The 22,201-nt window shown below is 37.6% G+C and overlaps 1 protein-coding gene across 5 annotated transcripts in view; it reads left to right on the forward strand.

Annotated features, from left to right (window-relative positions):
* The window catches only part of COL14A1 (collagen type XIV alpha 1 chain), a 216,241-nt gene that overhangs the window by 10,858 nt on the left and 183,182 nt on the right, over positions 1–22,201 (forward strand). For all 5 annotated transcript variants that reach the window (XM_006943361.4, XM_006943363.5, XM_006943360.4 and 2 more), the window contains exons 2-5: positions 6,076–6,198; positions 12,099–12,215; positions 15,559–15,702; positions 21,029–21,118. In XM_006943361.4, coding sequence (XP_006943423.2) covers positions 6,111–6,198; positions 12,099–12,215; positions 15,559–15,702; positions 21,029–21,118 — 439 coding nt within the window. In that variant the 5' untranslated portion in view covers positions 6,076–6,110. The remainder of the gene's footprint in view (positions 1–6,075; positions 6,199–12,098; positions 12,216–15,558; positions 15,703–21,028; positions 21,119–22,201) is intronic.

The following is a 22,201-nucleotide window of genomic DNA, read 5'->3' on the forward strand; positions in this document are numbered from 1 at the left end:
CATGTTCAATCTCTAGATACTTTGAATTTTTAAAGATATTGTAATATTTTTGATTAAAAAAATTTTTTTTTAATGTTTATTTACTTTTGAGAGAAAGAGGCAGAGACAGAATGTGAGCAGGGGTGGACAGAGAGCCAGGGAGACACAGAATCCGAAGCAGGCTCCAGGCTCTGAGCTGTCAGCACAAAGCCCTATGCAGGGCTTGAACTTGTGAACCATGAAATCATGACCTGAGCTGAAGTTAGACACTTAACCAGCTGAGCCACCCAGGTGCCCCTGATATTGTTGGCTTGTAATTTAATTCTGTTACTGTCAGAAACCATACTCTGTAAACTTTCAAGCTTTTGAAATTTTTTGAATCCCATTTTATTGTCCAGTATATGGCCTGTTTTATAAAACTTTCTGTGTACACTTAAAAAAAAGAAGTACATTCTGCAGTTGTTGGATGTAATGATCATTACAGATTAATTTGTTGGTAGAGTTATTCACATCTGCTGTGTTGTTATTGATATTCTGTCTAGTTTTTCAGTCAGTTTCTGAGAGAAGTGTTAACATCTGTAATTTTGCTTATTATTCCTTTCTTTAGTTTATCGTATTTTGCTTCATGTATTTTGAAGTTCTACTATTAAATGCACACACATTTATGATGGCTAAGTTTTCTTGATTATTTGACTCTTTATGATTCTGAAGTGTCCAGGATTTGAGGAGAGTTTTTATGCTGATTTTATTTCTCCTCGTCTCTGACATGTCCCTTCTCAATTTGCAGTTTCTAGAGTTCCTGAACTCTTTTTGCCCTTTGATACTCTATGCTAATAAGACTATGGCTTTCCACTTGATTTCTGGTCACAATGCCATGCGCAGTGGGGAGTTCACTGGGGGACAGGGGTGGGGGTGGGAAAGGCTAATCACCAAACTAATAGCACCAAAGCTAGGTCTTCTTTATTCCTAACTTAGAGTTGTTTTCTACTATGTCATGGTGCTCACAGATAAGAGTAATAATCACTAACTTCCTCTGGGGCTTAAGTCAACCTCATTAGCCAATCCTGGAAACTTCTTTGGTTATTCTGGATGTGAAGAGGGTGGTATTTTCACTGCAGAGAAGAAATAAAGAATGCTAAACGATGTTAACACACTGGACCAAAGCAATAGATCTAAAAGCTATAGACCTATTTTTAGCCTTTGCTTTTTTATCTGCAAATCTGTATGACCTAGATCATCAGTTGACTATAAAATTCTCCTTTTATAAAGTGAACATTAAAGTATAAACAGTAGAGGGTTGGAGAAAGCATCTTAGAGGTCATTTTGTCCAGTTCCCTTTCCCTTCTATAGTATCTCTTATAGGCTACTGCCTCAGAACTTCTAGTAAAAGAGAAGACCCAGTTCTAAGTTAGAGAATTTTTACATCTAAATCCACATCTCTTTGAGTTGGTTCATTGATTCAACTTTGATTTGCAGAAGTTGCACAAAATAGCTTGTTTTATTTTCTACGTGAAATCTCTTCAAGTATTTGAAGACATTCATCACATGCCTCTGATTCTTATTTTTCCTAGGCTTAAAACATGCTTCAACATCCCCATTTTTTTCACATCCTCATTTCTTTTAAATCTTTGCATGAACTTGTCAACTAGAACTGCTAAGTCTTTTTTTTTTAAAGTCTATGAGTTGCTCTTAAGTCAAATTTTTCACATGCTCGTATGGTTGATGATTTTCAATCTATATAGAGCTGTCATGTAGGAAATGATAAAACATGGATAGGAGCATATTTTGAAAAGTTTAAAGCAGTTCACTCATGCGAATAATTGTGTCTCTGTCATTATCTGGGTCTTCGGTTTTTACCTAAGCCTTTTGCCAAGTTAGTCCTACAACCGTAACATGATGGGATAGATAAAGACATCCTGCATTTCCTTCCTCCTTTAGTGTCTACTCCAGTAGCAAAATTTATTGATTCTATCATTCCCTTGTCCTTCATGTTCTTAGAATGTGTTGCTAACTTGGAACTAGTTAGAACTTTCTGAGAGCTACCTTTGTTCTAAATACATTATCTGCATTATCTCAATCACTGTATCAGATAGATGCTAGTTTGCACATTTTGTATGAAGAAACCAAGTCAGAGTGGTTACACCAGTTAGCCAAGGACCCCTAACAAATTATTGGCAGAATTGTCTTCCTAACTCCCAGTTTTCTATTTATATTACCACTTTGTGCTAAGTCTTTCTTCTATTTCATACTTACTTTTATTAAGCTTTGCAATGTATTTGCTTGTGATCTTTCTTTTCAATAAAATTGTGAGATCGCTGAGGGCAGGGATTGTATACTATAAAGTTTTGTATTTTCCTTAGTAGCAAGTAGAGAGCTTTGGTTATATAGTGGGACTCTCAACAAGAGATTGTTGGAATGGAAATCTCAATACTACAAATAACAAACTCTCTCAAGACCAAATGCCCGATAGCTAGCAAAGATTTTGTTGAAGTTCATGGTTTGTTTGGTTGGGTTTTTTTTGTAAGTCAGCACTGATTGAAGAGAACATTATGCAAGATTGGAATGTACATGTGTGTGTAAGTCTGTACAAGTGTTTGTGTGTATGTACGTTTGTGTGTGTATCAGTGGTTTACAAAAACTTTAGAATAAATATTTTAAGGAATTTTGATAAAACTGGCTATACTCAGGGCCTTTGCTCCTTATTAATCTCAACTATACAAATGAGATTAAATAAAACAGAACACATGAAGTAGAAGGGCAAATTAGCCCTAATTGGGATAGTTTTAAATTATGGGCCACAAAATTGTGACAGTGTTTTGAGAAAACTTATACTAAACATTATCAACTTTCCCAGAATTGGGTGTATACCTTCTGAACTTAGAACTAAGTACCCACTTTTAATATGATGTTTTTAAACCAACAAAACAAAATGAACGAACAAACAAAAAAAAAAACCAAGGCAGAGTTATTTGTGTTGGGCAGGATTTTGGGCAAAGTTTCAACAAATTAGGCTTTGACATTTTGGTAAATGTTAAAGTGTCTCATGGCACTTTAATAGGAATTGGGATTCTTCTTGCCCCTATTTTACTGTCCAAAAATTTGGAGACTTGGCAGAAAACCTTGGGAAAACTAAAATTCCACTTCTCTCAATATGGTATTACTCATCCTAATTTAAAGTAAACAACAAAAAGGAAGATTTAAAGATAAGCTATGGCACAATTTTTTCCATCTAAATAACACTGTTTGTTTTTAAATTACCAAGAGTAAGGTAGAATAGTTGATTAGTTAATTAATTAATTAAAATTAAATTTTGTGAAATGCAAATTAGCTTCCATTGTGTTGCGTTAATTATTGCTTCAAAACACCTGGACACAGGACTTGTGTTTTGAAGAGAACAGAGAAAGTCTTTTGGCTTATGGTTTGTAAAAGGATCGTTTTCTCCTATGTTAAAATCCTATTGTGTGGTATCTAACCAAAAGTCCCTTGATCTTAACACAAATGTGGCCTATTTCCTTACCTTTCTTCCCCTTGCCTGGTTCTGGTTGAAACCTACAGTTATAATGTTGGGGTACAAAATCTTAGAATATTTTGTTTGAGTTGAGAGAGTGATTCTGCTGGTATGGTTTTTGGGGGGCTGTACAGGACAGCTGTCTGGGTGACTGGCAGATTTATTGATTTCTTGGTTGTGTTAGGGCTGAAGCCCACTCCCACATCTTTTGAAATCCTCTGTATTCATGCCTTCTGTCTACATAAGTGCCACTCATATCTCTTTGGATAATCCATCTAATCTTATTCTTGCCTTTGTAGAGTGAGGGTTCTATATATGCCCCAAGGTCTTTGCTCCTTTAATTTATCAAAATTTGCTCACTGTTTATTCAATTTCCTTTGTGTTCTGACAAATGGTTGGTTTACTAATCTGTGATGAATCAACCCATGCTAAAATGCTAAATATATATATAGTAAATACATATATTAGTCACTTAATGTGTTGCTTATTCTTTTAGAATAGGCACTTAATGTATTGCCTTTCCATTTGGAATTTTAAGAAGCTTCCAGTATGTGAATATTTCAGTCCAAGGAAATATTCTTTGAAAAAAATTTTTTTAATGTTTACTTTTGAGAGAGAGAGAGAGAGAGTGTGTGTGAGCAGGGTGGAGCAGAGAGAGAGGGAGACACAGAATCCGAAGCAGGCCCCAGGCTCTGAGCTGTCAGCACAGAGCTCAATGCAGGGCTCGAACCCACGAACCGCGAGATCGTGACCTGAACCGAAGTCGGATGCTTAACCGACTGAGCCACCCAGGTGCCCCAAAGAAATATTCTTTTGTAATTAGTATTTTGGAACTATGGTAGGATGATAGGAGAAGATATTTTTTGGGTTTCTAGGCACAATTGAGTACATTTTAAAATTTTTATTATAGGATCTTAGCTTGTTTATTTTCATGAATATCAAAGCTTACAGATTTCCCTTTTATTGGCAACACAAAAGAGTTGTACACAAGACTATCATTGGGTATTATACAAAAAGTACTTGTCCCCCAATTTGTTTTTGAATGATTGCCTGAGGGAAATACAATTTATTCCTCTGGATATACACTGTATTACTCTGGAATTACACCAGAATCTCAGAGGTTTAAATGCATTAGTCCTATTGCTTTCTCTGTTCATAGACTTTTAGGCTTTGCTGCATTCACTGAAATAACTCTTCAGTTAAAAAGGAAGTTGAAGTTTATATGATGTGGCCAAAGCATATTCAGAGGAAAATTAGTGGCCTCAAATAAAGAATAATATCACATTAAGATTTGGCAAAAAACAAAATCACAAAGAAAAACAAAAAGCAAATAAAACAATAAGAAGAGAAAAGTGAAAAGAAGCAATTCCTGATGATAAGCGCAGAAATAAATCAGAAAACAAAACATAGCATTGATGAGTAAAAAAAAAAAAACGCAAAAAAAAAACTTGTTCTCAAAAAAACCCTCGCAAAGTGGATAAATATATAGATTCTCTATTCTGGAGGGAGAAGAGAAGTCAGAAACACACCCCTTGAATACTGATAAGGGAGCAAGAACCAAGAAAGATAAGGTTTAAGCTGAGAGGTCACACAACTCTGCTAATAAATTGTGTAGTTAAATATGTTCTAAATATCACAATGGACATACTAAAAACATTATTTGCTATTTATCTGAAATTTGCCTCAGATCTTTTGTGAAACAGTATTGGAGAATGAATGAATGAATACATGAATGAAAAAATGCCCTAGGTAGAAGAAAACTTTTCAGATGTCTTTTTACCCTCCAAGGAAATTTCTTGGAATTTCTCCTTTGTAGTGGCTTATAAAATAATTATGGCCAACAATTTGTAGACTGCGCTCGTAAATTGACCAGTCACTCTTGCTTCTTCTCTCTTCACACTTCCTCTTTCCCTCCCTCCCTCTTTTCTTCCTTACCTACCTTCTTTTGCCCCTTTTCATTTCTCTTTTTCTTGTAGTTTTTCTTTCATTGATTTCCTTGTGAAAAAGAAAACCTTGGAAGAGTTTTTAGATTTACACGTAGGACAAAAGAATTTATAAGAAAAGGTGAAACGATTATAGATTTTTCAGTCCAGTGAAATAAAGGCAGAACAGTGATTTAGTATTAGCACAAAGTGGTTTTTCAAATTCTCTTTAATTACCAGAAGAAAGGTCCTATATATCTTTACTTTGTAGGCAGATAGAAGGACTTTTGACTTTATGTGAAAAATCCTGGAGGAACACATTCCTGTCAAGGAAATTGTGATTGTCTTATTATAATGCTCATTTCACATAAACTTTTGGAATTTAACCATTTGGAAAATTCACTGTGCAATTTATGCCTTACAAGGAGTCACAAAGTACTTTCTGAACTTCTTTCCCAAATCTTTCAGATCATTCTCTCCATTTACAGCATCTTCTCAAAAGGTTTTCTTTTATCAGTTCATATTTCAGAGTGAAGTATACAGTGCCCGGGAGAATGAATTACTTCCTGACATTACTAATCCATGTTGGGTGGTTGGCCTGTCTTAGAGGACGCATATACATTATTTTCAGGCTTCTCAAAACATTCCTGTGCTCTCTATTTCCAGGATTGCCGCATCTCATGTGAAAAGCAGAGGATAAAATGAAGATTTTTCAGTGCGACATGCGATACTGGTTGTTTCCAGCTTTTCTGGCAATTGCTTATTTTTGCACCATTGTCCAGGGTCAAGGTAACGCAAAACTTTAAGATAATCATTAGGGCTGGGACTCTAGCTGCACTGGTTCCGATTATTATTTTTTATTTTACCTACCCTAATAGTGTTTCACTGGTTCTACTGTGTTTCTAGGCAGGGTCATATGTTGGCTTTTACTCAGTTTTACCAACTGTTTGCCTTGTAGAAATGTGCCACACAACTTTGATGACGGTTAAGACCTCACCAGTGACTGAACATAGTCATTTTGTGGTGGTTTGTTAAATAGCTCATTCTTCACATGCTTCTGAAAAGGCTGTGCAGATTTAATCGGCAGAAGCCAAATTTGCATGCTACCAAATCAGTTCCATTAATGAGGAGCTATAATGTGTGTATGTAGGTACCTGAGTCATGCCTTGTCTCTTAAATAGAAGGTCTACAAAATATTTCTACCACTTGATACCTGGTCCTTATTTTGTTCCTTTCTTTAAAAATTGAGCACACAATGTAGAGTTTCCTAAGAGTCTGACAGAAACTGCTGATACACCATTTTAAGCATTTCCGGCTATATCTAGCTTCGTTTTCATTGAACTTCATTTTTGAAATCTACTGTTTGTATTACTGGGATCTGTGCCTTTATTTTTGGTTTTGACTCATTTTTCTAAAGTATGTTAAGAGTGGGTAAACTACCACTCATGGGCCAAATAACAGAAGACTGCTTGCTTTTGTCATTAACGTTTTATTGGAATGCAGCTATCTGTTTACATATGTCTGTGGCTGCTTCACATTGAGAATTTGAGTAGTTGTGACAGAAACTGTATAGCCCCCAAGGTCTAAAATATTTATTATCTGGCCTTTTGCAGAAGAAGTGTGCTAACCTCCGGAGTAAGTGCACAACGCGTATAAATGAGCAAAACTACCTTACTGGGTAAACACGATAATCTTGCAGAAACAGAAATGTTGGTACAGAGATCGTCATTCATCAGCTTAGCAAGGAAATGTAAATGAGATAAAGAAAGTTGTTTTAGGAGTGTTTATGTCTAATGCTTGGAATTTACAGTCGTAGAAAAGTCAAATGTTAAGAACCACCACACCCTGCTTCCTTAAAGTGAGGCGTGCTTGTTTGCAAAGGCATGGAACGTGACCCTTGGCAGGCTTGAACAGTGTTCAAACACTGAGCAAAAGACCGTATTTCTGACTACTTCATGCAACACACAGGGAACAGTTAGACAAATTCTGCTTACCCTGTTTACATTAATGTAAGAACACTTTCCGCAGTGGTACTAGAAATCTCAGGTAACTCACCATCAAAACTGTGGGATACAAGCACAGGTCCTTAGGAACAAAGAGCAGGCAAATCACAAAGCCCTTCAGAGCCACTATCTTAGTCTAACTTAATTCAGAAATGGTTATTGGTGGAGTAACTGATCGCACAGAGACCCTTCTGGGGTGCTTTCAGGGATGCCGTCAGTTAGGCAGATAACTCACAATATAAGTTCTGTGTGTGGGGTGGGGGTGTAGCAAAAGACAAAGCTGGAAAGGTAGATTGGAGCCAAATTGTGGAGGATTTTAAACAGCTCTGTTTTTAGAGACACTGATAGCAATATCGCTGCTACTCATATTTGTGACCCATAGTTGCTTGGGGAATAAGAATTAAGTAGGAGAGACCATTGGAAGATTATACTAACGTGTCTGGGAAGTAGAGGTTGAGTGTCTGAGCCAGGTGGGGGAACAGAGAGAAGAGAGTGAATCCAAGAACCATTTCAGAGGTAGAAGAGAGAAGACTCCCTTCCTGATTAGATATGGAGGGAGGTGTAACAGGGAAATATCAAAGAGGACTGTAAGGCTTTTTGCTCGGTAGACGGGACCTTTAATTTCAACTCACATGTTATTATTGCTTCTGTACCTTTGCGTCATAATTGCTTGTTTACCTATACTTCAGTACTTCTCTTATTGGTGTCTGTATCTCTGATGCAGACCAATGCCTCAGTCATAGTAGACATTTGTTGAAGAGATTAATAAAAGAATAGGGGTGACTGGGTAGCTCATTCGGTTAAGCGTCCGACTCTTGATTTCAGCTCAGGTCATGATCTCACGGTTCATGGATTGGCCCCGCGTCAGGTTCTGTGCTGACAGGGCAGAACTTGCTTGGGATTCTCTCTTTCCCTCTCTCTCTCTACCTCTCTCTGTCTCTCTCTCTCTCAATATTAAAAGAAAAAAAAAACTTGAAAAAGAATAAATGATGAAGCAAGTTTAATCTGAAGATGATGTCAGTCTCAGACACATATGTGGAGCTTCCACTGTTTGTGGAACATCCAGGACAAGATGTCTGGTGGGTAGTGGGTGGTCTGGAGCTTAGGTGAAAGGGCTGAGACAGGGGATATATCTCAACTGTTTTGTGCTTGGAGGTTATCTGATGGGGACCTTTGAGGTCTCAGAGGTGAATTGAAAAGGCATGGTCCAGTGGAGAAACTTTCTAGAAGGAAGATGGTGGGCACCTGCTGGAGGAAATCCCAGTAAGAAAAGACTTCAGATGTCATTGGCTTCTTTGGCTTTTAGGAAAGTACGTGAGATGTTTGAGAAACTGAATCTTATTTCTATCTACCATGACACCATTTATTTATGTGATTGATTTTGAGCAGAGAATAGATAATTGGAGTTGCTTAAAAAATTTACTTTAAGTTTTGTCTATTTGAAAGGGAGAGAGAGTGTAATTATCACTGGAAGTTAAGTGTACGTATAGAAGGACCTCCTTGGGGCTGCAGAAAGAAAAAGCATGGGTCTGGCATTAAAGATCCACAACTTTTTGTTCCATGAGACATTTATTTGTGCACTGGATTTACAGTGTTTCTGTCAGTCTTGCTACCCTTGCTCTGGCACAAGTCCCAGTGTCTTCCATACAGAGAAAAAGGAGCTAATTTTGAAGTTTGATACTATGACCTCATGCCTTCTTCTTTCTTAACTAGCATTTTTTCTGTTCACTGTTTTTCCCCGATAGGCGAAAACCTAAAGGAAGTGTGAACTCTGTGTCTACCCAAGATTTTCTTTTAATGATTGAGAGAGTATTTTTGCGTACATAGGCAATAGGTGTGGTCTGTTGATGAAAGAAAATGGTGGTATTGCTTTTTGCTAGCAGTTGTAATGGGACTGTAGTCATCCGCATCGTTTATAAATTGTTTAAAAAGTTGAACGTGGATGGATATTGTTGTTGCGGTTGCTTCACATTGTATTTCTTTGAGCAGTTCAAAGGAAGCCAGTGCCCTCTGGGTCTGGAGCACCCTCTGTATTTTCTGGGCATGGAATCAGAGCATGGCCTTTGTGATCCTAATCACTTTCTCCTGGAGGTTCAGAAGGCTGTGGCTGTTGACTAAAAAAATGTGTCAGGCTATAAACTCAGACCACATTTGGGGCGCCTGGGTGGCGCAGTCGGTTAAGCGTCCGACTTCAGCCAGGTCACGATCTCACGGTCCGTGAGTTCGAGCCCCTCGTCGGGCTCTGGGCTGATGGCTCGGAGCCTGGAGCCTGTTTCCGATTCTGTGTCTCCCTCTCTCTCTGCCCCTCGCCCGTTCATGCTCTGTCTCTCTCTGTCCCAAAAAATAAATAAACGTTGAAAAAAAAATTAAAAAAAATAAACTCAGACCACATTTGAAGAACAGTAGCCTGGCCAGAGAATGCGGTAAAGATTTCTAATCTTTAACCTAGGAATCCTGGGTTGACTTATTTGCCCTCCTTGAGAAGTCCGCACACCTGGGGTACCAACAGAATGGGTTGATCCTCTTGCAACTGCTTAGACCTGAGGCCCTCATCCTATTTACTGTACTTTTCCACTTGACGATTCCCAGGCCTGTCAGCTGTCTTTCACCAGGGAGTTCAGGCAGAACTCTGTCATGAGCTTGGCCCAAGATGTCTAGCAGCCCACTGGCAAGATTTGGTGGAGACACTTGATATATTGTTTAAAATGGTTTAATTCTTATTTTAAATTTTCTTCCATGAGTAATAAGAGCCTACCTATGAATACATTATTCTCCCCAAGTTCCAGACTGAGCAAAATAGTAATAGTTTTTCTGTTCATCCAAATGTTAGGTTCCACTATCTTCCTCTTGAATTGCAGTGTAGTTGTTCTTATGATAAATCCATATTATCCCATAAACCAGAGAAATGTAAACTCTTCCATTCATGTCAAATTGAGAATGGTAAGCTAATGTTTTTGTTTTGTATGGCTAGCATTATCTGCTAAGAGGCAGTAAAGGACAACAGGAAGAGAATAATTATTCTTTTTAAAAAAATTTTAATGGTTTTATTTATTTTCAAGAGAGAGACAGAGCATGAGTGGGGCAGGGGCAGAGAGAGAGGGAGACACAGACTCTGAAACAGGCTCCAGGCTCTGAGCTGTCAGCACAGAGTCCGATGTGGGGCTTGAACTCGTGAACCGTGAGATCATGATCTGAGCTGAAGTTGGACACTTAACCAACTGAGCCACCCAGGCACCCCAGAGAATAACTATTCTTGATTGTGTCCTTCACTGCTCATTGATTTTGAATGAGTGGATAGTTTGTAGAGAGGTAAATCACTCATTCACCTAGCTCAATAAAGGGTGCCTTCTTAATATGGCTCTTCTGCCAAAGAAACAGAGCATTTTGCTTGGGGTCAGAGCTTGTCATTCACCAGTATGTAAACTTGGACACATCTCTAGCTTCTCTTTGGTTCCTTTATATGTAAAGTTGGGATAGCTGTGTATTTTTTGTGAGAATCCAGTGAGCTTTTGAGATCACCCATTAGTTGAAGTGAGGGCAAGAGGAGCAAACATTTACTGACCACCTATTATAATACATTGTATCCATTATCCTATTGTCTATTGCCATCTATGTTGTGCAGAAAGTATTGCTGTCACCTTTTCTAAAAATAAGGCTTTGGAAGAAAACAATCACTTGCTCAAGGTTCTTTATCTAATAAGTGACAGAACTAGAATCAAATTTGTGTCCAAACTCCATGTCATGCTACATCCCTGTGAAAGAGAATGTTTATTTCCTCCCCCTCTCTGTGTTTTCTCAAGCAAGAAAGAAAAGCAGGGCATAAAAATGGGTAGTAAGTGCTAACTTTTCTGTTACACATTAACTTTTCTTTTTTGACAAACTAATTTTGATATTATATCATTAAAATCTTCTTCTTAAAGGATTTCTTTTGAAATTCTGGGACACTGATAGTAGGGTTCCAAAAACATGTTTTGAAGTTTGAATGACATACGTAAAAAGTAATATAGACGTACCCATTGTGTGAACTATCAGAAAAGATTAAATACACTGGGATGAGTCATGACCATGTGCTATGGATCTTGCCAAAAGATACAAATCCGCCAAATTTCAAGAATGGATCAAAGTTTATAAAACATAATTATCTTTTATTGGTCTTTTTTATTTTGGTCCCTTTTAATCTCTTTCTCAGATGTTTTTAAATGAAGATCTTATTACTCTAATATGTCCATGATAGCCTTCTTAAATGACCTTATCATAAAATATATTGGATTACTAAAGTAAAAAACCTGAAGGCATAAAACAGGCCCCAGGAGAGTAGATTATAAAAGCTCACATGTTCCAAGTAGGGACACACACACACACACACAATGTTTGTAACATAATGAACACATTTTGCAAGATTGCCTTCAGTTTAAAGTCGACCAGATTATTAAATTTTAACCCTAAGTCACAGTTTTTTGTCGTAAAGTCAATACTATTTGACAAATGCTTATCTCTTAAGAAACAGATACTCTTGGGTTTGTATCATTGTGCAAACTGATCAATTCATTAATGGGGTTATAGAAAGAGCATATTTTGAGGTTGATGAAGTCATATATTTTGATTTCATTACTTTGACTCTTCAGTTTAACTAATGGAAACTTAAATGTTTCAATACTTAAGCAATTTTTTGTTTTTCTTTTTCAGTGGCTCCACCCACAAGGTTACGATATAATGTATTATCTCAGGACAGTATACAGATTTCATGGAAGGCTCCAAGGGGAAAATTTGGTGGATACAAACTTCTTGTGACTCCAGCTTCAGGTAAAATAGAGCTGTTTGTATTTTGTGGAGTATTAGCAACTTTTTACACATAGATAACTAAAAATGTGAAATACTGAGTGTTGCTTTAAAGTCATTTGTAAGAGGATTTTTTGAAAGTTTTCTTTTTAATTTAATATTTGAACTTGAAATCTCACCCTCTAATCAAGGAAATAATGTTGCTAATAATGTTCCTAAAGTCTAAAGAGTCACTATTGAGCTCACCATAATTCTCCGCAGGAGAAGTTCCCAGATTAAAATCTTCACTTCTGTTTTGACATAGGATGAATATTTTTGGTGTGTTGACACTTAAAAAAAAATCCAATACATCTGGAAGGCCGACGGCTGTGACCAGCTGAGCAAATTATGATTAATTAACTTGATAGTATATTATTCAGCAATTACACATTAAAATTATAAAAACTAAGTATACATTATAAAAATAAGTGATAAGTTAAAACAGGAAAGACAAAAGTTAAATTTATTGATCATGAAGATAAAGTAGTTATGTAAATTTTTATACATTAAATTTTGGTTGACTTTTTTCTTCTATTTTATGTTTTTACTGTACACATCTGATCAACTAAAATAATACACAGTATGTGGAGGAATCTCCACTGCCACATGGTGGTCATGGAGACAAAGAAGGGATCAAGAAAACAGACTGCTTGCTTTTAGAACTTGGTTCTGTGGGGCGTAAGATGTCATGTGGGCAAGTTATTCAGTCTCTCAGTTCCTCAGTTTCTTCTTACACAACATGCACAAACAGCATTAGTACCCACCTCGTGGAGTTGTTGTAAGGCTTGGAACTCAAAATGTGCTCTGGGAATCAGCAGCAGAAGCATCAGTTGAGAGCAAATGCAGACTGTTGGTCCCCACCCCCCACTTACTGAACTGGCATCTAATTTTTACCAAGACTCACAGAGGATTCCTATGCGTATTAAATTTGGGAAGCACTTGTTGTAAGGACTAAATTAATTTATAAATGCCAAGCACTTAAAAGAGTGACTGACAAATAGTAGGAGCTCAATCATATTAACCCATGATTGATTTAAAGATGATCTTGAGTACGTCTCTCAGACCTCAGTTCCTCTCCTAGGATACATTTTCACATAGTACGTAACAAATATTTCATATAACACATCTGTATAATATATATTTGCATAAGTATAATTTTTTCTTCTTTATTGGTGATAAAGAGATTTATAAGAACCTGGACTCCTTGCTGTTAGACACCTTTCTGCAACTCATTTAATGAGGTCAACAGATGCTCTGTTGTTCATAGTTGTGGACATTTTACCCAGTGGTGGATTTAAAACAAGCAGATGAAACACCTGGTTTCTTGCTCGGCCACTACTAAAAAGGAACCTTCTTCTATTAACAAATATTACCCATAGGCTCCTTAGAATGATTCTTGGTTCAGTGTTACCGATGCCAACTTTTCCGATGGTGGCCCACAGAAGTGACTCACTTGCAGAAAACGGTATTTCATTCTGAAGCCTGGTTCAGAATTTTCATTTTGAAGCATGGCCCACTTTTGAAATAACTTTGACTTCTGAAAATGCAGTTTACATTCTAAAATAAGTCATCATGGGAAATTCAAGTTAAAGAGATTCTTAAACATCATGACTTTAAAGGTCAAAATACAAGTTTCCAATTTGCGGTACCTCTGAGAATTCCCCATATTGGATCTTGAAAGGTTATTCTTTTTTTTTTTTTTGTTCCTTCAGGTTATCAGTGTTTTAACTACCTGATTAATTGATGATAATACTAAACTATTGAGTACCTCACGTAGGTGTCATAAAGGAATCAAGGAGTCTTGGAAGTGACTCGTGTAGCTTTGGAACCAAAGCTTAGCCAGATCTTTCAATCCCCTCCACCACAACATACCCACAAAGCAGACCTCCAGCTCTTGCTTAAACACCTCCAGAGACAAACTAAAAATTGAGAATGAAAGCAAATGATTTCTTCATGAATACTCGTTACATTTTTTCCAGTGACCCCATGTCCTTGCTGCCGTGACCCAAGCCAATAACACAGTGTCGACACTCTGGTATCTCCTTGATAAAACATAAACAGCGTAAATAAAGAGAGTAATAAACACGTCTAGACACAAAATGTAGACATTTGAACACTGCAAGAGATGTTCCAAGTATTGTTTATATCAGTCTTTCCCAAAGCATGGTCCATGGTAATCTGAAAGATGCTACAGCTCTTAATACAACCTAATGGTTTAATGGTCAAATAAAGTTAAGAACTCCTGTCTTAAAGAGTTTAAAGCTTTTTTATTGCAAGATTCTCAAGGCCTTTAGTAAAATAATACACCCTATGCCTCTCAGAGTGGGGCTCTAATACAAAGTATCCTAAGACACTTTTTTTTTTTTTTTAGTGATGCACACATTAAGAAAGATTTATTTGTAAGTATTTGTAGGAGATGAGTTTTAAGCAATAGAACTTTGTGAAACCAGGTTTAACATCTCGGACATAAATGCATTTAAAGAAATGGGTTTCGGCAAGAGAAAGGTTTCAGATTTCAGACATAACATCATTAGTTTTATGAGAATATGATTAAAATTTATTATAATCTGTGTTATGTTTAATTCATTCAGCAAATTTCAGATGCTTTTTGCTATTAGTGTTAGTGAGGCAGAGGTTTTACATTTCTCCTTTCTCAGACTTAGTAAGTGCTATTAGAAATCAGAAAAGAAATCTATCTTTGGAATTTTGCATAAAAGTTGAATATTTAATCAACAGTATTTCCAAGAAAGCCTTAGATGTTAGTCTAATTTAATGGAGAGATCATGGAGGTTTGAAATCTTTTCATGAACCAAGCTAACTTTTAAGTAGCCAGGCAATGATTGGTTCCATCAACATCCTGAGCCAGTTATGCTCAGATCTGAGATAATTAAATCGCTAGTGCTTCAGGGATGCTCTGACTCAGTTTAGAGAGACTATAGCAAAAATTCCACTGTAGACAATGACATTCAGTCTGCCCGTACCTTTCCCTGCACTTTTAAGTGGAATTCTTTCCTTGAAGAATATATCTGATGGGAAGGGCTTACTGTCTTCTGATCCTGTACTATGACTTTCCCTAGCATATAAAAGCAATAATGCATTGTGATGAATGATTTTTCTGAATGTGTTTTGTCCTATTTAGACAACTGTTTAAGTTATACAAAGAGGAGAGCTAAGAATGAGAAGGAACAATATATTAAAGTTAAGTGCAATGTACATATGCACCATCGTATATATTTTTAAATGTCTTGATTGTTTGATTAATAAATTTTCTTAATGTATACAGTTAACCTGTTTCTTAGTACTGATTTATCTTTCTGTTTTATTATAGGTGGAAAAACCAATCAATTGAATCTCCAGAACACTGCAACTAAAGCAATTATTCAAGGTCTTATGCCAGACCAGAATTATACAGTTCAAATTATTGCATACAATAAAGACAAAGAAAGCAAGCCAGCCCAAGGCCAATTCAGAAGTACGTATTTACAGTTCTGAAAGTGTCAGCATGGGACTCTGTTCCAGCTCTGAGTTTGCCTATGGTAAACATTGTAACAGGTTAAAATTGGATTGTTTTGATTTGAGGAGATCTTGAAAAGCATTTTAGTACAATCTTCCATGAGTTCCTGTCACTGATGCACCTCTGCTTCTCCCTTTACCCATTTCACTGCACGCCTACTTAAATCTGTTAATTTTTACTTTTTTTAAAGTTACATCGGACTTTTTTTTTAATGTTTGTTTATTTTTGAGAGAGAGAGAGAGAGCATGAGCAGGAGAGGGGCAGAGAGAGAGGGAGACACAGAATCCAAAGCAGGCTCCAGGCTCTGAGCTGTCAGCACAGAGCCCGAGGTGGGGCTCGAACCCATGAACCACGAGATCATGACCTGAGCCAAAGTCAGAAGCTTAAGCAACTGAGCCACCCAGGTGCCCCTAATTTTTACTTTTCAAATGCTTTTCCTGATACTGTTCCCTGAACCTTACCCAGACAACTCATCTACCTAGCACATAGCAGGTGCTCAATAAATACTTACTGAGTGACTCAATAGATGATGCCTGTACCTTCTTTATAAGTATCCCTAGCAAATGCCAGTCCAGCCTCTATGTAAACAGTCTATACAATAAGGAATTTAACTTTTTCTAATAATTAATCAGCTGATTTTTATCATCGGCCTGTTATGTGCCAAGTCCTATGACAAACAGATTTGTGAATATGGTAAGTATTGGCTAGAGACATACATTCAGGGCTCTGTGAAGGGAGGTGATCTCTCTGCCCCAATAATGGGCTAGGATGAGAATGGATGGGGGATGGCTTCGTATTTGAGACGGTTCTCAAATAGTAAGTTGGGCAGACAGGGAAAGGCAGGGCCTGCAGAGATATTCTAAGCAGGAGAGAAAGCTCCGAGGTAGCCCAATCCGTGTCTGCATTAGAAAGCCTTTCCTTATACTGAGTTTATTTTTTTTTTAATTTTTTTTTTTTAACGTTTATTCATCTTTGAGACAGAGAGAGACAAAGCATGAACAGGGGAGGGGCAGAGAGAGAGGGAGACACAGAATCTGAAACAGGCTCCAGGCCCTGAGCTGTCAGCACAGAGCCCAACGCAGGACTCAAACCCACGGACCATGAGATCATGACCTGAGCCAAAGTCAGACGCTTAACCGACCAAGCCACCCAGGCGCCCCTCCTTATACTGAGTTGAAAAGTTGTTCATACAGACAGTGATTCTTCTTTCAGGAAGATACTCATTCATTCATTCATTCATTCATTCATTCACTGTTTTTTTTTATTTACCAAATATATACTGCATGACTACTAAGTGTCAAGCCCTATTTTAGGCACTGGGAACATGGCAGATCCCTTCCCCTGTGACCTTATATTCTCATGATAAGAGACCACAGCAATTCCCTCTTCCTGGGAGGGGCCGTTTAAATGTGGACGGGAAAGTTTTGTGTATGGTGAATGCAAACAGAAGAGGCCTGTCCTACTTAACTTTCTGTGTTACTTCATTGTTAATATAGACTCTTTAAAAAATCCAACTTATTAAAGGATAATTTTAAACATTTTAAAAATCAGGATAGTATAATAAATCCCTAAGTATCCATCCATCAGTCACTTCAGCAGTGAGCCATTCATGGCCAGTCTTGTTTCATGTATTATCCCCCTACCCCACCACTCTGCCCTAATTTTGAAGCAAATCTAGACATTTCAAATAACAATAGCTTTTAAAATCATGCCATTAGATTAATCCACAAATCTGGGAGGCTGTGGTTTCTAGAATTCTGTGTGTAGCAGTGTTCTATCTGGATTTTCTGCCCCTCTTTCCTTTTTTTTTTTTCTTCCTCTTCTAAGTAATGTTTTAGACATGTATTTTGTGATTTTTTTTTAATTAAAAAAAAACTTTTTAAACCAGCTACCTCTTTTTTTTTTTTTTTAATTTTTTTTTCCAACGTTTATTATTTTTGGGACAGAGAGAGACAGAGCATGAACGGGGGAGGGGCAGAGAGAGAGGGAGACACAGAATCGGAAACAGGCTCCAGGCTCCGAGCCATCAGCCCAGAGCCCGACGCGGGGCTCGAACTCACGGACCGCGAGATCGTGACCTGGCTGAAGTCGGACGCTTAACCGACTGCGCCACCCAGGCGCCCCATCCAGCTACCTCTTAAAACTTCTGAATAAAGACATTTGGTAAATCCACCTGTCAATAGGACAGGGAGATGTTTCAACATGCCATTCTTTTGAGATTCACATTGTCTGGAGCCTCTGGAAAAGGTTTTTATGTTATTCCATATAAATCAGCCTCTGTCTCCCTTTATGGCACTGTACTTCAGTTTCTGGCCTTCGACATTCCGAGTAAGCAAAATAACACTTCTTAAAATTTGTGAGAAGCAGTAAAAAGACAAGGAGACATTTATTTTAGGCTGAAGTTATTGCAACTGATTATTTCAGGTAGTTCACTGATCGAGCAGCATAAGAAACAGGTGACCTTAAAAGGCTTTCCCAATAGCTATTTACTCAAAACACAAAAGGAAATGCAGTTAGGGGTCCCTGGATGACTCAGTCAGTTGAGTGTCTGACTCCTGATTTTGGCTCAGATCATGATCTCAAGATTCTGGGATCGAGCCCCACATCAGGCTCAGCACTGACAGCGCAGAGCCTGCTTGAGATTCTCTCTCTCCCTCTCTTTCTGCTCCTTGCCTGCTCATGCACTCAATCTCTCTCTCTCTCTCTCTCTCTCTCTCTCTCTCTCTCTCTCTCTCTCTCAAAATAAATAAACATTTTAAAAGAAGGAAATGTAGTTTTCAGCTTGCTTAAACTGAAATAATCTTAGTGAGACAGTCTAACTAAGACTAGTGGGATCACTTATATGGAAGCATATATATTTCTTAGCTGCATTGGTTTTATTGTCAAGCTGGAGGGATTAGTTCTTCCCAAATAAAAGTGTGTAACAATGAAATTAAAATAGCTTTGGTTGGTTTTCTTTTTTGTTTTGCTCCTTGTGAAATGGAGCTATCAGTCTGGTCTCCCCTCCCTGGAAGACTTTCATGGTTGGGTCCAAGAAAATGATGATCCAGACAAATGCTGTGCATATGGGTTTATAATTAGTGTAGAGACTTGAGGTCCTCATGAGTCCATCTTCTGAACACAGGGAAGCATGAGAAACAATATTTGGAGTTTGAAGATAGAAAAGCATGTCTGATTTGGTGTGTATATTTGGCCAAGCAAATCAAGCATGGCCTCAGTTTTCAGCAAATGGGAGTAATGATATATGCCTATTACTGTGTGGATTAACTCACTTCAGCACATACTAGGGGCAAGGTTGCTGTTGTTACGATTAATGCCACTTTGCTTATGACAGTCTGTTTTCCAATTTAGTCTGCCTCCTGCATGAGGAAGACAGCAGCTTGGTATGACATATGTATTACATCTTATATGTAACCTAAGGGCAAAATTGAAAGATGACTGCTGTAGATAGATAGATAGATATAGATGATATAGATGGAGATAGAGATAGAGATAGAGATAGAGATAGAGATAGAGATAGAGATAGAGATCAGAATGGTTTATGGCTCTATTTGGCAAACTTTCTTTTTGGCTACCATTTTCCTGTCATTTTGGAATGACATTTTGTTAATCTCTGCCTACAAAATTGTGTTCATCTTTTCATCTTTCCAAGTCTGGCTTAAATGTCACCTTCTCTGTGAAGTTTCCATGAGTCTCCACCTCTGGAATTATTCTTTGCCAGATCTATTTCTGCTTCTATCACTACTCGGCACAATTGTTCTCTCATTAAAGTTGCAGCCTTCTTTTACAGAATGTAAGCAATTTGAGGCCATGGCCTATGGGTGGGTGGGGTTGAAGATGTAGATTTGGAAAATTTCCACAGGAGGGTGAGCATTACACTTGTGGGATGATAAGAGCGTAGGTGGGCTGTACGGAGATGCAAGGCAACTTTAGTATATGATCATGTTTCAGGAATGGAAAACAGAAAAAGGAGCCAAAAAATGAGAATGTAAAGGAGGGGTCTGAGGCGTACAAGAAAATCCAGGATAGTGCCTTGGTAAAAACTCACAAGGAGAAGAATTTACAGAAGGGGGTGTTCCAAAGTGGCTAAGACTCATAAAAAAGCCAGAGAGTGAGGTCTAAAAAAAAAAAGGATTTAGAAAATTAAAGGTTCAGTGGGAATAGCAGGATCAAGGCATCTTGTACTCTTATTTTTATTTTTATTTTTAATCTTGGAATTTAACCTCTAGGGTACCAGAAAGCCAAGGAAGGTTTCTAAGGAAACAAATAACAGAACTAGAGCAACATGACTTTGGCAGTTGGCAAGTCTCAAACTCTTTCAAGCAAAGGGATGGAAGCCAGTAGAAAGAAGAGGAGGAGAGGAGGGAATGATAGCGATAGCATTAATGGAATAACACCTTAGAGAAAATAACACCTTAGAGAAAGCAGGAATAATGGTTCAGAGAAAATCATTCCTTCCCCTCCATAGTCCACGGTGCAATAAATTTGCTGATTTCTTTGAAGTGAATGCAACAATTAAATGAAGTATCTCATCATAAGATAGCTTCTGCCTTTTCGTGGGGGTTTTATTTGTGCAGAAACCATCGCCATTGGTGGTGGTCTTGACTGACTCAAGCAAGTGAACGTGCCAACCAATAGCAGGAAATGGCTGTGGAGTTTCAAGCAGTGGAAAGTGAAGCTATGAGGGAGTAGATTGGTACAGATGTATTAATTAATTCAGTATTAATTTTATACTGAAATTGACAAAGAAATACTATTTATTAGTAGGGACACTTTTTTTTAAGTTTGAAAGGAAATTATTTTGGATTCTCCACCTTCTATCGCAGATAGCCCAACTCCAAATGAAGATATTTCTGGACATGATCTTCCTAGAACAAAGGCCAACTCACTGACCTTGTTCAGAGACCAGAAGACTTGGCTTGAATCCTGAGCCAACACTTTCTGGTTTTATGGAATATGTTTTAATTACTTAGTCCTTTGTTCCCTCATGTACAAAATGGGAATAATCATGCTGATTTCATAGCAGTTGATGAAAGGTTGAATTTATTAGATACAGCTGTCCATAATGAGTCCTTGACCAAAGTAATTCCTTAGGTGTTTTCCACACCTTCCCATGACAAGGTTAAAATAAAATAGCAGTTCTAATCTTTGGGAGTGGCGTTCTACCATGGAGCTAATTTCTACTTAATACTCTCAATACTTGCAAAGGTTTTAGTAAAACTCACTGAATATTTTCTTTCAGACATTAACATAACATGTTGCTGTGTTTCTACTTTCCTTCCAGTTAAAGATTTGGAAAAAAGAAAGGATCCAAAACCCAGAGTCAAGATTGTGGATAAAGGAAACGGGAACAAACCATCTCCACCAGAAGAAGGTCAGATTATTTTTTTTGTTTGCCTATTTTGGCAGTTGAGTTTTAATAACACAAGCAATACACACATACCTGGCCGTCGCCCCATCAGAAGAGTGCAGATCTGATATGGAACTCTCCTTCATCCCCATGTCACTCCTGCCTTCCTCACTTGTAGAAACTGTCAGCACTTTTCTCTCACTTCCTCTCCATCTTTTAGTACATCACCAGGTTCTTGTGGATTTTTTTTTTATTGAAATACTGACAGAATCTGTTCATTTCTTTCCATGTCAATTGCCATTTCTTTTCTGGTGTACAGGATTATTTAGCAAAATCTCTATTTGTTTTCTACCCAGAAGTTTGAGCAATCTTTTCAAAAACAAATCTGAACTTATGCTCTCCCCACACACATCTTAAAACCCACTCAGTGGCTTCCAACTGCTCTTAGGATACAGGCCAGAATTTTTAACTAGACCTCCAAGCCCTGCCTACCCTTGGAACCTACCTGTATCTTCCTCTCCTTCCTCATCTAACAGCTCACTGCTTTCTAGCCCTGCTGACTCTCTTTCAGATCCTTTAAAGATCTGGTCTCTCTCTGCTGCACTGTCTGCATGAGATACTCTCCCCATCACTATGCTGCTTAAATACGTCCTCTTCTTCCTGCAAAGCTCAGTTTGATCTCCTCCTTCACATGCCCTCATACAACAACTAGCTTTCCTTCATAGCATTTTATATTTACTTATAATTTGGTTTTTTTTAATATTTACTTATAATTTGAATGTCTTTTCCACTAGACTGTAAGATCTGAGAGAACAACGATTTGTCTGTTTTTGCTCCTCACTCACTCCTCAGTATCTAGAACTGAGTATCTAGTAATTTCTGATACATAACAGGCATCTAAGTAAAGATTCACTGAATGCAAAGATGCGTAAATGGTCTACTAAAAATGTAGAATACTAATGGATAAAAAATATTGTCACCCAGCAATAAACACTCAGTGCTTATTTTCATGCTTTGGCATATGACTTTTCAGTCACTTTTCTGTGAATATACAGACACATATGCAGAGCCTGCCATATTGTATTTCTTATTCTGTACATTGACAAA

Source organism: Felis catus, chromosome F2 (genome assembly GCF_018350175.1).
Source record: "Felis catus isolate Fca126 chromosome F2, F.catus_Fca126_mat1.0, whole genome shotgun sequence".
Taxonomy (NCBI): domain Eukaryota; kingdom Metazoa; phylum Chordata; class Mammalia; order Carnivora; family Felidae; genus Felis; species Felis catus.